A 16,570-nucleotide genomic window follows, 5' to 3' on the forward strand; every position below is an offset into this window, starting at 1 on the left:
GGAGGGGCTCTCCCCGTCCCCGCAGCCAGCTGAGGAAGGTGAGGCCGTGGGAGGCTAAGAGGGTCAGGTGACTTGGTCTCATAGCCGGTGAGCCTCGGGGCTGGTTCTCAAAGCCCCAAGACACACGTGGGTCACCAGGAACCACAGGTAAAGCCTGACCACGCGTGTAAACCCAAATACGCCCAAGGCCACTGGCGACAGACACACAGGGCACGGCAGATGCCCCGAAGCAGCCCCGGGCCCTCACACGCATCCCTGCAGCAAGTATGTGAAGCGGACTCATCCTTCACAGGCACACGCCCCCCCCACAGCCCGCCCCCCTTTGCAGATACCTCGCCATCAGTCCCCGGGGGGACTGTGGGGAAGACCCAGCTAATCACAGAGGGTGGGAGCAAGAAACAAAGATAGGACAGAGGGAGCCAGGCGTGGCCCTGGCTGTTTTATTCCCTGTGTTAGCCCTGGGGAGCCAGCCAGGCTCTGGCTGACCTCAGCGGCTTCTTTGGGGTATGGGTGGGCTTCAGGGTTAAGGCTGGGGAGGGACAGGAAGTAAAGTGCTTGCAGGGGCCCTCGGGGCTTGGTCCTAGCTGCCCCCCACCTCCGGGACAGCCCAGGGGCCCGACACCCCAGGCTGTGCAAACGGGACTGTCCAGGGCCCACCCAGCCAGGCCTGGGCAAGGGGCACAAGCTGGCTGGTGGTACTATCCCCAGCGCCTCCTGCCAGGGAGGCTGTGGCCTGGTTGGGGGGACCCAGTGGGGGAATGTGTCCGTCTGGAGCCAACTGTCCGCTGATTGTCTGCTTGTCTGGTTCTCGGCTGTGGCTTTGTCCGCTCCTCCCAGTGCCGGGGCCTTGGGCCTGCTCCCCACTCTCCAGGAGCCGCCCGCCTGGCTGGGCCCTCACCTGCGGAGCCGCTGCAGCTGAGGGGGAGGCCACAGGGGTCAGGGGGTGCTCACGGCCACAGCCACACACACACACACACACACACACACACACACACACACACACACACACCCATACCCTGGCCACTCACCTCACTCTCTACCAGGTTCCGCCTGTACAGTGCCTCCTTTGCGGCCTCCTGGGGGCCGAGAGGTGGTCAGTGGGCCGCTACCAGCAGCCCCAACCCACACCCCCCACACCCGGCCAGCCCTCACCCCGCTCACCCTGCTGCCGTCATTGCCCAGGCGCCTGGCAGCCTCCGTGTAGAACTGCAGCTGACGCTCCAGCTGGGCCACGTACTCTGATGGCGGGACCGGGTCAGGATGGGGATGGCTGCCCCACCCTCCCCCACGCACCCCTCCCCGAGACCCTACCCCTCCGGATGTGCGGGCCCCCCTGCTCCAGCTGTGCCCGCTGCCACTGGCTGCGTTGCAGGATGTCCTGGTACTGCTGGGCCACTTCCTGGGGCACTGGCCGCCGCGCCTGCCTGAGGGCCAGGATCTGGGGGGTGCAAAGCGGGGCACCGTGATGGCCCCGCCCGGGGGCTACAGAACCCCCAATCCTGCCCCCCCCAGCCCACCAGAGCAGGCACCCACCTTCCGTTCCAGACGCTCTTGGTCAAAGGCCAGCACGCTGAGGCTATGCAGGGGCCGTGCTGATCTACGGAGGTGGGAAAGGGTGAGGGGCAGCAAGGACCCCCGAGCCCTGACCCCATTAATTCGACAGACACACTGGGAACCCGGGAATGCAGGAGACAAGCCAGGCCCACCCTGCTGTTGCTGAGCCCGCAGCCAAGGGGGGGATGATGGCCGTACCCTCAGGCAACTGCAATGCCAGGTGGTCAGGGAAGGCTTCCTAGGGGAGGCCGCAGCCAAGCTGGGAGCCACAGGAGTCAGAGCTGGGCAGGAGCATGGGGGCCTAGCGGGTAGGGGTGCTCAGGGCAAGACCACAGAAAAGCCCAGAGGCCAGTAAAGACTAGGTGTAGGTAACCATGAACCAACAGGAGGAAGTGGGGAAAGGGAAGACTACTGGATATATTGACAACATCACAAAAGATCTTAAAAATCAGGCTGAGGAGTTAAAACTGGATGCTTCAGGAGAAGGGGAGGCAGGACACATTTTGGAGCATGGGAGAGACATGAGACAGTTTGTGCCCGATGGGAAATTGTCCAGGAGGGGCTGAGATGGGAAGAAGGGGCTTCTCTCCAGCATGGCTTGACCCAGCTACCTACCTGTTCCCTGGCTCCCTCGCAGGGGCAGGCACGGGAGGGGCCTTCCCTTTGGGCCCAGCAACCTGCTTCAGGGGACAGAACCAGTGTTGTGATCCCCGCCCCCTCCCCCCCAAGCCAAGCCTCCTTCCCTGGGGTCACTGATGGGCAGGAGTCTCACCGTGGGCACAGCTGCTGGCACAGGGTCGATGACCAGCCACCTCTCCGTTGTGGTCTCCAACTGCTGGGCTGTCAGTGGCTCCCGAATTCGGACCATCACCTCCAGCCGGCCCCCCGTGGGCCTGCGACCATCCAGGACCTGGGTGGAAATGAGGGGAAGCGCCTGAGAAGTGGGCAGTGGCTGGAGGCCCAGGGTTGGGATCAGGGGGAACCAGGGCGATTTCCAAAATATGAGCCCCTGGGTATGGCTGAGATATCGACTGGTCAGAATGGAGCAGAGTGCTGGGACTATTTAGGGTTGGGAAGTAGGGAGGTCTGGGACTCCCCGGGGGAGGGGTTGGGTCAGCAGAGAAGACCCTTGGGAGGCCCAGGGCCCGTAGGAAGCATTTGAGTCACGTTAAATGTGACAGAGCCGCCCTGGAGCCTTCGGACAAATGGCCACATCTCACCTCAAGGATCTCCCGGACCTCGCATGCGGTCTCCAGGGCATCCAGCTTGAGTTGGGCTGTGCCCAGCACCCGGTCAGTCTTGAACAGCCCCCTGTGTGTGTATGAAGGGGACAGGATGGTTGGCCCAGGGCAGCTCCCCCTCCCCCAGAGTCCACCTGGCACCCCCAGCTCACCCCTTGTGGACCACTTCAAATTTGATGCCTTTGGTCTGGATGGCCCTTCGGAAGCCTCGGTGGCTGCGATTGATACAGAGTTTGAACTGCTCCTTGAACTCTACTCGGGGAATGAGGACGGGGCAGGCGAAGAGGAAAGAGAGAAAGGTCAGGCTATGGGCTCACGTTCTCGCTGCAAGGGGTTGGGCTGCCTCCCGCCTCCGCTCAGCTCACCGGGGGAGTCTGTGTTCTTAATCACACTGGTCTTGTCTTTCTGAGCTTCTTCCTGCAGCCAAACAGGAGGCAGGAAAACTTGGGGGCTGGGGCCTCCCCTGGACCCCTGCCCACCCACTCACTCCCAGCCCGATGAGGCTGGAGCCCGTCCCTCCTCGGCTCTCCACATACCACATTGGGATAGGGGAAGTCAAACCGAACAAAGACATCCAGGTCGCTGGGAGACAGCCCTGTGGGCAGACAAGGGTCAGAGCTGGGCAGAGAGGCAGTCCCACAGCCCCGACCCCAGCCTGCCGCCCCTCACCTGGGGGTGTGGGCAAGTTGATCCCCTTCACGATGAAGAGAAGCATGTCGTTGCTGCTGAGGTCGGGGAAGATCCTTCCGGGCGGGCAGGTGGGGAGACAGAGGCACATCAGCTCCAATGCCTGCCCGCCTCTCTGCCCTCGGCGGGGCCACGGAACAAACCCCTCGCTGGCCTTTATCGGCTCCTGGGCTCCAGTTTTAGAATCAGACAGACTGGAAGTTCTTTGTCCAGTTCTGCCAATGGCTTATTTTTGAGACCTTTTTTCAGTCTGCACGGATCTATTTGGGACCTGCTTTGCCCCAGCTGGTGGCCTCCCTGCCGGGGGAGCTTTCCTTCATTTGACATTTCTGGGGTCCCTAATATTCATCATCCAGTGCCCCAGCTGCTTTGCGGTCTTCTTTATTTGCTTCTTCTGACATTTCTCGAGCACCTGCCATGTACCAGCGAGTGCCCTAGCTGCTGGGGGACCTGCCCTTCATTTAGCAATATTTCTGGAACCCCTACTACGTGTCTGCCGGTGTCCTCGCTGCTGGGGACATGGAAGTAAGTGAGACAGACCCTATTCGTGTGCTCATGGAACCCAAGCTAGCTGAGTGAACAGAGAACCAATGAATATATAAATAGAGAAACAAAGCAATCCTGCAGAGAACTAAAATAGGGGAGAGGGGGGTGCACCCAGGAGGGGCTGCTGCAGACAGAGTGGTCAAGGAGGGCCTCTCAAAGGAGGTGACATCATAGGTGATTCTGGATGCTGGGAAGGTGCTGCTACATGGAGACCTGGGGAAGAGGGTCTAGGCAGAGGAAACAGCCGGCGCAAAGGCCCCAAATAGGAACATGGTTGGTCTGAGAGACCAAAAAGAGGCCTGTGTGGCAGGAGGTGAGCGAAATGGGGACAGTGGGTGGAGATGAGGTGATGGGGAGCCGGGGTGACGGGTGTGGCTTATCCTAGGTTATTGCTGTCACTGCACCTAACCTTGTCTATAAATGGGAAAAGTGACCCCAATTCCCTGGGGTGTGGGAAGGCTTGAAAGGAGCAGGACCAACAACAACCATCCCAAGGGCTCGCCCAGGCCTTGGGACAAGGCCCATCTCTGCACTCACTAGATCTTCCCCAGTTTCCAACATGTCACTGTCAACACCCCATCACCATCCTTCACTTGCACCTCACAGCTGCCTCAGGACCCTTGCATATACTGTGCTTTCACCACCCAACCAAACTCTCCCCCAGAGGCAAGTCCTCCACTGGCTTCTGGGGAGTGCAACCCCTTCTCTGAAGGGGCATTTTGGCCAAGGGGCATCAGGGCCTTACTTGATGACGCTGAAGGTTCTCTGCTCAAAGCGAGCAGTGGGAGTGGGGAGACCCCGGGCGAACGCCTGCTTCAGGATCTCCATGCTCCGCTTACAGTCCTCTGCCAGCTTCTCAAATCTGCCATTGAGAGAGCCCTGCTCAGGTCCCTAGTCCCAGGGGTGGTCTGGGGGTGCAAATGTCTGGCAGGATGCGGATAGGGGCACTTACTTGCTGGTTTCAGCAATGTTGCCCAGGTGGGTGAACTGGTTAGAGTGGTTCAGGCACATCTGAAGAGCAGGAGACAGTGAGGGGAGGGATGGGGGGCCATGACCCTGAGGGAGGCCCGCAGAACCGTGCTAGGGGCCACCTCACCTCGTGCTGCTGCCTTATGAGCTTGGTGAGTTCGCCGTAGCGCCGGGCAGACTCCTGAGACAGACCTGGGCCAGGCCGCTGGACCAGAGAGAAGTCGTCCTTGTTGACGGGGGCGGGTGGCACCTGGGAAGACAAGGCTCATGAGGAGGGGCCTGCTGGTCATTAACGAACAGGCCCACCCACGGAAATATCAGCCCTCCTTGGAGAGGCCTTCCTGGACCACTGTTTTGTCCCTGCCCTGGACTTTCTTCTTCCCCAAGGTGAAAAGTGGTGCAAAGAGAAAAGTGGATGGTCATTTCCAAAGTGGCAGCATCTATTAGCTGTCTCCGCCAAATGTGATCCTTACCCTCTCTTCCCTAGTAATGGAGTTCTGGCTAGGCACACAGCCAAGAGACTACATGTCCCAGCATCCCTTGCAGCTCGTACAGCCGCATCCCTTGCAGCTAGGTACAGCCATGTGATTCAGCTCTGGCCAGTGGAAGGCTAGCAGAAGTCATGGCACACCAGGGCCCTTCTTTTAAAGGAAACTGCTTGCCTTGCCCTTTCTTTCTCTCGCATCTTCCCACGGACTAAATGCAGACAGGGCATCTACCCCCTCTGACCACATGGACAAAGATGACCTCCTGGGGCGTGGCAGAGCAACAAGATGGAAAGAACCCGAGCCCTGGAGGGCTTTGTCTTTCAGAGCCCAGACTGCCCCGAGCCTTACATGCAAGAAATATGCGTCTGTCTTCTTTTAGCCACAATCTTAGGGGGACCTATTTGTTATAGCAGCTTTACCTGGACCCTAATATACTCCCAGTCACATGGCTAAGTGGCCAGAGCCCCATGGGTGGGTGCCTGGGAAGTCCAGCAGGCCTAGAGAGTTCACCTTAGTGATGTCCACAGGCAGCCCGTTGCGTGAGGCCTCCAGCATGGGCTCCAGCCCCTTGGCCTGGCGCAGGTGCATTTTGGCACCCTCTACATCATTCTTCTGCTTGGCTCGCAGCGCGGCCTGCAGGAGCTGCTTCTTGCGGCCCTCCAGGAAGGCCAGCTGCTGCTGGGCTGTGGGTACAGGGGTGTCGACAGGTGCTGCCCAGACCATGGCCAGGCAATGGGCAGCCAGGGAGGGGAGGGCATACCTACCTCTGGTGGAGGTGCCCTTAGGTGCTGTTTTGGCTGCTGGGGTGGAGCCTGACTGGGGTGCCCTTGAGGGTGGGGCCTTGGGCTGGACCGTGGGGGCCGGAGGGCTGGTGGGCTGCTGAGGGATGGAGAGGAAGTCAGAGCTCTCCCAGGGCCTGCAGTGGTTCTACTCCCCAAAGGATCAGGGCCTGATGCTGACAACAGGGACTGTCCTGGTTTCTGTTTCCTCAGCACTGAACGCAACCTATGGTCCCATTCTCGTTGAATCTTTGCACCGACCCTGGGAGACAGAGACTGCCACCATGCCCACTTTACAGATGAGGAGACAGGATCAGAGAGCAAAATGACCTGCCCGTGGCCACACAGCCGGGAAGAGGCATGGCGGGGATAAGGCCAGTTCTTCCCTGCTGTCAGGGCTCTGCTTTGCTGCCACTCCCCTGCCTCACCCCAAGACCCCAGCCCCTCACACCTTCTTAGGTTCCTCATCCTCTTCATCCTCTGGGCCTTCATCCTGGTTGGCCAGCTTCATGGCAGTTTCCAGGACCCCCACCAGGCTCTGCTGGGTGGGCTCCGTAGCCTCCAGGCCCTGGATGGGGGGAAAGCCTGGGCGGCCAGTCAGGGCCCAGTCAGAAGGGAGGGACCCGCGCCATTATGGTGGAGACGTGGGTTCCTCCCCCTCCTAAGTAGCCTCAGGGCTTTGGATATACTTTGAATCCAGGAAGGAGCTCCTCCTGGTTCTGTGTAGACACCAGATCATTCCAACCTCCCTCTTGCATCTTGGTGCCTCTGGGCCTTGACCAGATTCCAACAAGCACATACTAGGTGAGGTGGGGTACTGGGCACAAGAGGTGGTCACAGGCCTGGAGGGATTCCCAGGGGACCAAGGTGCTAAGTGATAACTGCTCTCCCGGGGGACACACAGGCAGCTCTGAGAACCCAGAGGAGACCGCCAACCCCCTGGGAGGCTGAGTAGGTATGTGTAAAGCTGAGAGCTGATGACTAGGAGACAGTGAGCTGAATGAAGAAGAAATAGAGGGATCAGATGATGGTGGGCTGATGAACAGATTCTCCAAATAACCCCCCCTGATTTTTAGTGTCTGCCAATTTCCATGGTATAAACACTCCTATTATGACCCGACTTTAAGTTACCAATTATCTAACAAGTTTGCAGAATTCCTGAATGCGTAGCAAAGAGCTCCCCGGGCCTGTACCATCCGAAGGAACAGCAGCTACAAAGGCGCAGAGGCCAGAGGGCTGGGGGAGGGGCAGTGCCTACCTGGGGGCACCGGCAGCTCAGCCACATCTACTGCTCGGCCAGCCTTGTGGGCTCGGATGGCATCTTGGTATTGCTGCGACGGACACAGTATTAGGGCTACCTGGGCCAGGTCTCCAGGGGCTGTCTACCTGCCCACTAGGCCCCCACGCACCTTGACAATGCGCTCGTGCATGCGAGCCTTCCGCTGGTCCCCTTTGGCCTTGGCCTGGGCTGCAGCCATGTGGTATCGCTCCATCCGCTGCTCCAGTGCCTCCAGGAGAGTCCGCGGAGGTGGGGGAACCTCTGGGGCAGACAGGGGTGGCGGGAGGCAGAGGGGCCACGTTAAGAGTCTTGGGAAGGAGAGACTGTCTTGCCCTGGTCTGCCCGCCACACAGGGTTCCAGGAGCCTACCTGGCGTGGAGGGCACTGTGGTGGGAGTTGGAGGCTGTGGTGGTGGTGATGGTGGGTCTGGGGGCAGCTGGTCTGAGGGCAGAGAGGTCCAGTCCATGAGGGGCTTGCTTGGGCACCCCCCCACCCCAGGCTGGTGTGGCCTGAGGGGGTTCCCAGGTGGCCAGTGAGGGTGGCAGCATCAAGTCCTGAAGGGTGAGCAGGGTAGGGTTCTCACCAGGGGGAGGTGGCAGGCGGGACAGGTCCACAGGCTCCCCCCGGCTGAGGGCCTCCAAGACGGCATCGAAGCTCTGAGAGAAAGAGCAGGGGAGGCGGCTGCAGCTAGGGACCAGGACCCTGTGGGGAGCCTCTGTGCCCTGCCATTTGACAGGGGACTCCCAGCTCTATCCATTCCTCTGCACCATCTCGTTTAAGCCCCTTCCAAAATTTATGCCCACTCCACAGAGAGGGTAAACTGGGGTTTTAAGAGATACAGCAGACTACAGCTCTAGAGCGACTAAGAGCCAGGATTCCAGTTTGGGCGTGACCGCAGAGCTCCTGCTCTTTGCCACCATGCAAAGTCGGAAGCATCCTGTCTTCTCCCCCCCGACCCCGTCTGCCCGTCTGGACGCACCTTGGCCACGCGGAAGTGTCTGGCAGCAGTGGCAGTATCTCCCTGTTGCTTGGCATGGAGGGCAGCCAACTTATATTCACGCTGGCGGCTCTGCACCTGGGCCAGGGGGCCAGGGCTGCAGGGACCTGGAAGGGGGAACAGCGTATGAACCATTTCTCTTTCTTTCTTTCTTTCTTTCTTTCTTTCTTTCTTTCTTTCTTTCTTTCCTTTCTTTCCTTTCTTTCCTTTCTTTCTCTCTCTCCTTCCTTCCTTTCTTTTTCTTTCTTTTCTTCTTTTCTTTGCTTTTTTTTTTTTTTTAAGACTTTACATATTTATTTTAGAGAGAAAAAGAGAGGGGAGAGGGTCAAGGGGAAGGGAGAAGGACAAGCAGACTCCATGCTGAGCGCTCGATCTCGTGTGGGGCTGGATCTCATGACCCTGAGATCTTGACCTGAACTGAAACCAAGAGTCAGACACTTAACCAACTGAGCCACCCAGGTGCCCCTGAACCAGTTCTATTTAATCCTCACAACGAAGACTGTTCTTTAGGTCCATCTTACGGATGTGAGAACAAGGCTCAGAGGGGAGGCTGCCTCCCCGAGGTCACAGCCTGAAGATGGTGTGGCAGGCACTCAAGCCCAGGACTCGCGGTCTCCGGAGCCACTGCTGTTTGGCCCCTAAGAGAATTTTGGAAAACTTACGTACCCTTACGCAATTTTAAGCTGGCGTCTGAAAGTTTTTGTCTGAAGTTTCAAAAGTGGCCACTGTTGTTATTCCCACTGCCTTGCAAGTAATTGACATTCACAAAAGAAAACTATCACATCACTTTTTAAAAATCTAATGTACGTTAATTACCATGGTGATTTGAAACTTACCAATACTCACTTTTTTTTTTTTTTTTAAGTAAGCTCTACCCCCAACGTGGGGCTTGAACTCATGACCCTGAGATCAAGAGTCACATGCTCAATGGACTGAGCCGGCCAGGCGCCCCTTCATTTATTTTTTTAATTGTGGCAAAATACACATGGAATTCACCATCTTTTTAAAAAGATTTTATTTATTTATTTGACAGAGAGAGAGCACAAACAGGGGGAGCAGCAGGTAGAGGGAAAGGGAGACGTAGGCTCCCTGCTGAGCAGAGAGCCAGATGCGGGGCTCGATCCCAGGACCCTGAGATCATGACTTGAGCTGAAGGCAGACGCTTAACCGACTGAGCCACCCAGGCGCCCCTGAAATTCACCATCTTAACCGTTTCTAAGTATACAGTTCAGTGGCATTCAGTTGACCCTTGAACAATGTGGGGGTTAAGGGTGCCAACACCCCTTCCCGCCACACAGTTGAAAATCTACTTTGACTCCCCCAAAACTTCACTATTATAGCTTACTGTTGACCGGAAGCATTACCAACAATAAAGGCACTTGACCTACATGTTTTGTATGTTACGTGCATTATACACCATGTTCTCATAATAAAGCAGGCCAAAGAAATTGGTACTAGGAGGGGCGCCTGGGTAGCGCAGTCGTTAGGCGTCTGCCTTCGGCTCAGGGCGTGATCCCAGCGTTCTGGGATCGAGCCCCACATCAGGCTTCTCTGCTAGGAGCCTGCTTCTTCCTCTCCCACTCCCCCTGCTTGTGTTCCCTCTCTCGCTGTCTATAAATAAATAAAATCTTAAAAAAAAAAAAAAGAAATTGGTACTAGGAAAGCCACAAGGAAGAGAAATACAGTGTTGTACTGTGTTTATCAAAGAAATAGTGACCCGCTCAGTTCAAAGCTGCGTTGTTCAAGGGTCAACTGTAAATGTGGGTGCTCAAAAGCCTTTTCTCGACCACCCTATGGTACATTTGTGCAACCAAAATCCATCCCTGCAGTGCGTTGCCAAAGTGAGGAAGCAGAGTTAAGCTTCTTTTCAAAGAGTGTGTTAGTTACAGTATCAAATAACACAGTTCAATAGGTTTTCAGGGGAAGTGTCTCTAAACTGAAAGCAATCCGGGCAATTTTGGGTATAAAAAAACACGGGGTAATAGATACACCACCCAGGGTCCACAGATCCTAGAAACACCTGGAAAGCTGCCATGCATTGTACTTTCTCAGACTCACAACTGCACCTAGAGCTTCAAGTTTAGGTGTAATTGCCTGAAAAGGTGTCCGTAGGTTGAGGCAAAACACCTTGACATTTGCTTGGTTTTATGTCCCATCACTGCAAGTCTCTGAGTTAAGAAAATGTTCTTCCGGGTTGAAGCACTGGTATGACGAGCACGCAACTGAGCAAAGCCGAAACATGTCAAGCTTCTGGATAAAGAATTTTTATAGACCAAGAGTAAACTTTTATGAGCAAGGTACCTCTTGTTGACATGGTCGGGGCTGGGTCCCCCCTCTACCAATTAACTCCTGTTTTCCGGTTTATTCTTTCCCAACTTCCCTGTTTTCTTTTTTTAAAGCATAAAGAAACCTGCTTCACACCAACAAACAGATGGCAAGAGGCGGAGTCTTGTCATCACCCTGTCGGGGGATCCCCTGAACCCCTGCCAACCTACATGCCAAAACCCCATCGTGAGAAACGTTCTGGTGATTTCAGCAGAGAACTTCAGGTGATGATTTCCCACAATCCTCCTTGACCTTTGCCAAAACAACAGCTTAGAAACCAGACTGGCTGAGGTAAGGTTTAGACCGGCTGTTTACCTTCTCGACCAGGCCAGCCCAGTTTTAAGTGTCTCTTTGGTTCACTCGGGGAGTGTCTGCCTCTGGGGCAGAGCCTGTGTTGATATTCTAGAAGGGACGAGGTGCGGGGGTGGGGGGGTGGGGGGAGGCACTCCTTTCCCGTAGTGGGAGGAGGGCGGCCCGAGAAGGGAAACCTCTTGGGAGGTTGGAAAACCTCCAGCAGGTGAGTTTTAGGAGAGAAGACAGACAAGCTGAGGGCTTGGAAGTTATCCACTTACAACTCTCTGTGTGAGAATGGGAGCCCGCGAAAGGAGCAGGGCTCTGACGCATGCTGCAACATTACCCTAAGTGAAAATAGTGAATAAGGACAAATAGCGTGTGGTTCTACTTACACGAAATAGCTAGGAGAGGCAAATTCACAGACAGAGAGCAGATGGTGGCAGCCAGGGGCTGGGGGGAGGGAGAATGGGGAGTTAGTGTTCCGTGGGGCAGAGTTTTGGTTTGGGGTGATGCAAAATCTTTGGAAAAAGATGGAGGTAGTGGTTGCACAACACTGCGAATGTGCTACACGCCGCTCAGTTAATTACACACTGCAAGACGGTTACAACGGCCAAGGTTACGTTATATCTATTCTACCACCACGCGCACAAAAAAGGCATTGCTGAACTCCAGAGGCACAAGGACCTAGGAAAGGGAGGGGTGTTAAGAATATCTAACACACGGGGTGCCTGGGTGGCTTACTTCGTTAAGCGTTCGGCTCCTGATTTCAGCTCAGGTCATGATCTCCGGGCTGTGGGACTGAGCTCCGCGTTGGGCTCCGTGCTCAGCGTGGAGTTGGGATTCTCTCTGTTCCTCTCCCCCTGCCCCTCCCCCTGCTTGCATGGGCTCAATAAATAAATGAATGAATGAATAAATATCTAATGAATGAATGAGTCAGCACCTCCACAAAATGGCCAACTGCTGACTACAACCCCCGCAAATCCCATGTCAGCCCAGCCCTGCCCTAGGCCTACCTGGAGGAAGCTGGGGCTTAGCCAAGCCTATGGATGTGGCTGGAGCAGAGGAAGGAGGGCCTTCGACCATGACCCTGGGCTCTGGGACCGGCTGGTTTGCAGAGGCCGGCTGGGTGGGTGCCGCCGTGTGGCTGGGCGTGGCTGCTGGGCCCTTCCCCACTGCCACAGGTGGTGGGATGTCCCCTTCATCAATGGTGTTACCCTTCCGGACAGAGGCCAGCAGGTTTTCAAGTGTCTGAGAGCAGGTGTGAAAGCGGTTTTTAGAGGAGCCTGGAGCCGGGTGCAGTGGCCAGTGGTAGGGTCCCAGCACCCTCCCGTCACCTGCCCGCTCACCTTAAGCCCCCGGTCGTAGCGCCGCATCTTGGCACCATCTCCAGCTTGCCTAGCGCTTTCGATCGCTGTCTGGTAGAGAGCCAGCCTCTCCTGCAAGGTGGCCTCCACCCCTGGGCTGGGGGCTGTGGCCTTCAGCTGCAGGAGGGACCGGGGCATGGCCTGGGTGGTGACCCCACCTGAGCTCTCCCCAAGAGCTCCCTTGTCAAGTGCCTCCCACACACCAGGCATGTTGCCCCTGGGCCAGCTGTCCCCACCCCACCCTACCCCACCCCCGCCAGGCAGAAATCATCATCCCCATTTCCCGGTGCAGGGAACTGGGTCTCAGAGGTGTCATGCCACCTGCGCAAGGTAACATGGCTGAGGCCTCGAACTCTGGCCTATGGAGAGCAGGTTGCTGGGCTATACCTGAGCCACAGGAGGGTGGGACTCCACAGTCTTCTGCTCCTCCCCAAGGACCTCGTTTAGCTCTGCCTGCAGGGGCACACGGCCACGGGCCAAGCATGAGGGCCCGCTGGATGGTGCAATGACAGCATGGGAAGCCCCCCGCCTTGCCCTGGGTGCTCACCAGCAGGTCATCATCAGCCTCCACATCCTCCTCGTCTGTACCCTCATCCTCACCTTCATCCGGGTCTCTCATGCACAAGCTGGCCATCTTCTCAATGGCCTCCATGGGCAGGGGGCCTGGCGGCAGGGAGAGGCCCCAGCTGGACGGGGATCCCTCAAGAGTCCCCAGCCTCCCATCCGTTACCCATGGCCCCAAAGACTAGGGCAGCATGTCCCCTTCTTGGCCCTTCCATGGCACCCCACGGCCCTCGGGCCCACCAGGTATGATCCTGATCCCCGCAGATCTCGCCCGCCTTGTCTCTTCCTTATGGAGCCCGACTTGGCACCCCGGCTCCGCAGCTTTCTCGCTTTGGAGCCCTGGGCAAGTCTTGCCCTGTCTGGGACTCAGTCTTCCCATTAGACCAGGACAACAGTTTCTCCCTCACAGGTGGATCGTGGGAACTAAAGCTAAATGAAGCTCGAGCATAGCACGTGGTCAGCATTTTGTTATCTGAGTTATTCTCATTATTTGCATTAGGCATGTTCTATAAAACTGCCATCAGTGCTGACTTAGCGCACACTGACCATTGCCCCTCGAGGAAATACAAGGTGAGGGTCCCATGAGCCTCTGGGCAGCACATTTTTGTCAACCAGTCATACCCTTGCCTGCTGTGAGCTTCTACCTCATGATGCCTTTTCAAGTATATATTGTTGATTTGGTAACGTCGAACTCAAGGCCAACAGCAGCACTATAACTCCTGCCTGAATGAAGCTCACCTGTTGGGTCTTTTCTCCATAAGACACAGCACAGCCCTCTTGCTCTCAGAAACATGAGACAGCACTAAGCCCTACCCTTGGGAGCATCTTGAAGAGCAAAATCACCAACAGAAAGCACCAAAATGAGAAAAAAGTGCAGCTTTACACAGACCGTGGAAAGGACACTTGTTTATGGCACACCGCGGGACAAGAAGGCGGAGTGGCATCTCGCTTCGCCTCGGCTGGGAGCATGTATGTCGAGTGACTCCAACTCCTGGCAGCTCTGTGCATGCCCGCCGAGAACTGCAAAAGCTCCCCAAGTATTGATCTGGGTGCCCGCAGGTGAATTCACAAATATGGAATCCATCGATAATGAGGACTGACTGAATTAGCTGAAAAGTATAAAGGTTCCTTCCGTTTGCCCTTGGAGCTCCAGTCCCACTGCCCATTACAGAGTTGCAGGCCCCTGCCACCTCCCCTACGGGGCTTTTGCAGGTGCTGCGGCCTCTCCCAAAAATGCTCCCCAGCTCTTCACCTGGCCTTCCTTACTGTGGGTGCCTCTTGCGGGCATCTGGCCCTAGCTCACAGGTCTCTCCCATCGCTCTGGGCTTCCCTCATCCCAGCCCTCAGCACGGGACGCAAGCCGGAAGAAATGCTAGACCCTGTGTGAAGTGTTTTACAAACACTGGAAGAATAACTCTTGTGATGAAGTGCAGTCATTGTTCCCATTTTACGAATGGGGAGACTGAGGCCCACACAGATGCTGGGACTCATCAAGTCACACAGCCAGTAAGCGGCAGAGCTGGGATTTGAACACTCACCCTGGGTCCACAGTTGATCACTTAAAGCCTTACCCAGGCTGTGGGTTCCAGGAGGGCAAAGACCTTCTCTGTCTCCTTTCCTCCTTCTCCCCAGGGTCCAGCGCTGAGCCCTGCCCACAGCAGGAGCTCAGAAAATGTTCAGGGGTGTGTTGAAAGTCTCACCTTTGCCTTTGACCTTTTCCAGGACTTGGGGCTGGCTCCCAACCAAGGCCAAGAACTCGGCCTCCAGTTCCTCATTGGTAACTCCATCCTCAGGGATCATCAGGCCGTCTGGGGAGAAGTCAACCAGCAGGCCCAGCTGAGGGAAGAGCAAGGGTCCAGTCAGACCTCGGAATGCACCCCACTTGGTCAGAGGCAGCCAGGACGGACCCAGAGTTCCCTTAGGAGGAAGGAAACCCAGACCTCCTGGGGAAAGTCATTTTCCCTGAGGAGTGCCAGGAGGCTGAAACGGGCTCAGAATGCAACAGGTGCCCCAGGATGGGCTGGGCCTTCTGGCATAGATCAACACACGGGGCAAAGGGCAGGCAGAGACCCTGCTCCCTGCTCTGAGCCCACGCCCATGATGTGCTGCTGACCAAGTTCAGTGGGAAAAGCAGGCCCTACACCTTGCCCAAAGCAAAGCCACTCTGCACATCTGGGCTTCTCCTTCCAGCACACTCAGCAGTGGGGGCCACGAAGGAGGTTCCAAGGGCAAATAGAAGCCCGGAAAACAACACAGAAGTTGAAAGCGGGGTTTTCATTGTGTAACAGACCTGTTTCAAGACCAATCGTGATGTGATAATATTATGTTGAACTATACAAAATTGCCTTTTCTGTGGGTCAAAATGGGCAATTATGTATGGCTCCTTTTAATAGTAATAACGAGGTTACACTTATTGAGGACTATGTTCTAGCACTTTCCATAAACTGTCTCAATGAATTTTCACAACTGTCCTGTGACTTAGGGACTGTTAGGGCCTCCATTTTACAGATGAGGAATCTGAGGAGTAAGAGCTGTGAAGCCGAGGGTCCAAGGTACAGAGGCCAGCAGGGAACTCCAGGCTGGCCAGACGCTAATACCCCGGCACTAAGCTATGTCCTGGGGTTCTTCCATCAAAGCTGATGGAATCAAACTCTCCAGGTGCCTGGGGCAGAGGAGATGCAGGAGGGAAAGGAGGTCCAGACACAGTCCCATGGGCTCATGGCCGCAGCTCTGGATTTGCTCTTAGCTCTGGCCAAGCTGTTAATCCCTATGACCTTGGGAAGCTGTCTTCACCTCTCTGGGCCTCAGTGTCCTCATCTGTACAGTGGGGATAAAAAGAGTCTGACTTGGCCTGGCTGATGCGAGGTTCCATGCGTGTTCAGGCCAGGAGTGCAGTAACTATCCGAGGCCTTCCCCTCCCAAACTGGAGAGTCTGCGGCAACAGGTGGCCCTGAGCCCAGGGCGGGGCGCCAAGAGCTGAGGAGCTGGGGAGCAGGGGCCAGCAGGCCGCACTTGGGGGACAGAACCTCATCTGGAGGGCAGGGACCCGGGCTCACCAGGGGGTGGTGATCTGGTTCCCCTGGGGGGTGGGGCCCCCCCCTGAACCTGAGATAGGGGTGAGTAGGGTTCCGTAGGCGAGGCCGTGGGGTACAGACTCACCTGGCGGGCAGCGGCGGCACCTCGGCCTGGGGGTCCCGGGGGTCCCTTCCTCTTGTGCATCTTCCAGGCTGGATGCCCGGACCACTGGCCACCTCGCCTGGCCTTGCCCTGCCTCCTCCCCCGGGGCCTATCGCCGCGCACGCGCACTTCCTGAGCCACACGCCCCTCGTTGGCGCCCCGCGACCGCTGACCCCGCGCCCTCGCCCCCCAGGGTGACCGCCTCACTTCCGCCTCGGCCCTCCGGCTCCGCGGCACCGGAGCGCAGCCACTGGACTTGCTGGGCCCGCCGCGCTGAAACTACAACTCCCGGCCGGCAGTGCGCGG

The 16,570-nt window shown here is 56.8% G+C and overlaps 1 protein-coding gene across 4 annotated transcripts; it reads right to left on the reverse strand.

Moving 5' to 3' along the window:
• Positions 1–405: 405 nt before the first annotated feature.
• Positions 406–16,553, reverse strand: CC2D1A (coiled-coil and C2 domain containing 1A). 4 transcript variants are annotated; one of them, XM_087867223.1, is made up of 29 exons: positions 16,247–16,553; positions 14,788–14,923; positions 13,071–13,186; positions 12,911–12,976; positions 12,506–12,640; positions 12,173–12,407; positions 8,523–8,647; positions 8,127–8,199; positions 7,913–7,984; positions 7,674–7,804; positions 7,523–7,595; positions 6,716–6,849; positions 6,250–6,361; positions 5,996–6,168; positions 5,125–5,247; positions 4,981–5,039; positions 4,774–4,890; positions 3,465–3,538; positions 3,332–3,390; positions 3,161–3,212; positions 2,948–3,047; positions 2,775–2,865; positions 2,327–2,464; positions 2,170–2,231; positions 1,534–1,597; positions 1,312–1,438; positions 1,162–1,238; positions 1,029–1,076; positions 406–915 (listed from the first exon to the last, which is right to left on the reverse strand). In XM_087867223.1, the coding sequence occupies exons 1-29, from the start codon at positions 16,304–16,306 to the stop codon at positions 895–897; spliced, it is 2,853 nt and encodes a 950-aa protein (XP_087723349.1). In that variant the 5' UTR covers positions 16,307–16,553; the 3' UTR covers positions 406–894. The 4 variants fall into 4 exon arrangements, with proteins under 4 accessions (XP_087723349.1, XP_045667957.2, XP_045667959.2 ...); XM_045812001.2 differs by having other exon boundaries at positions 2,170–2,234; XM_045812003.2 differs by having other exon boundaries at positions 6,250–6,364; positions 16,247–16,552.
• Positions 16,554–16,570: the final 17 nt, after the last annotated feature.

The sequence above is a fragment of the Ursus americanus genome, chromosome 14 (genome assembly GCF_024610735.1).
Source record: "Ursus americanus isolate L20-20 chromosome 14, mUrsAme1.1.p, whole genome shotgun sequence".
Classification (NCBI taxonomy): domain Eukaryota; kingdom Metazoa; phylum Chordata; class Mammalia; order Carnivora; family Ursidae; genus Ursus; species Ursus americanus.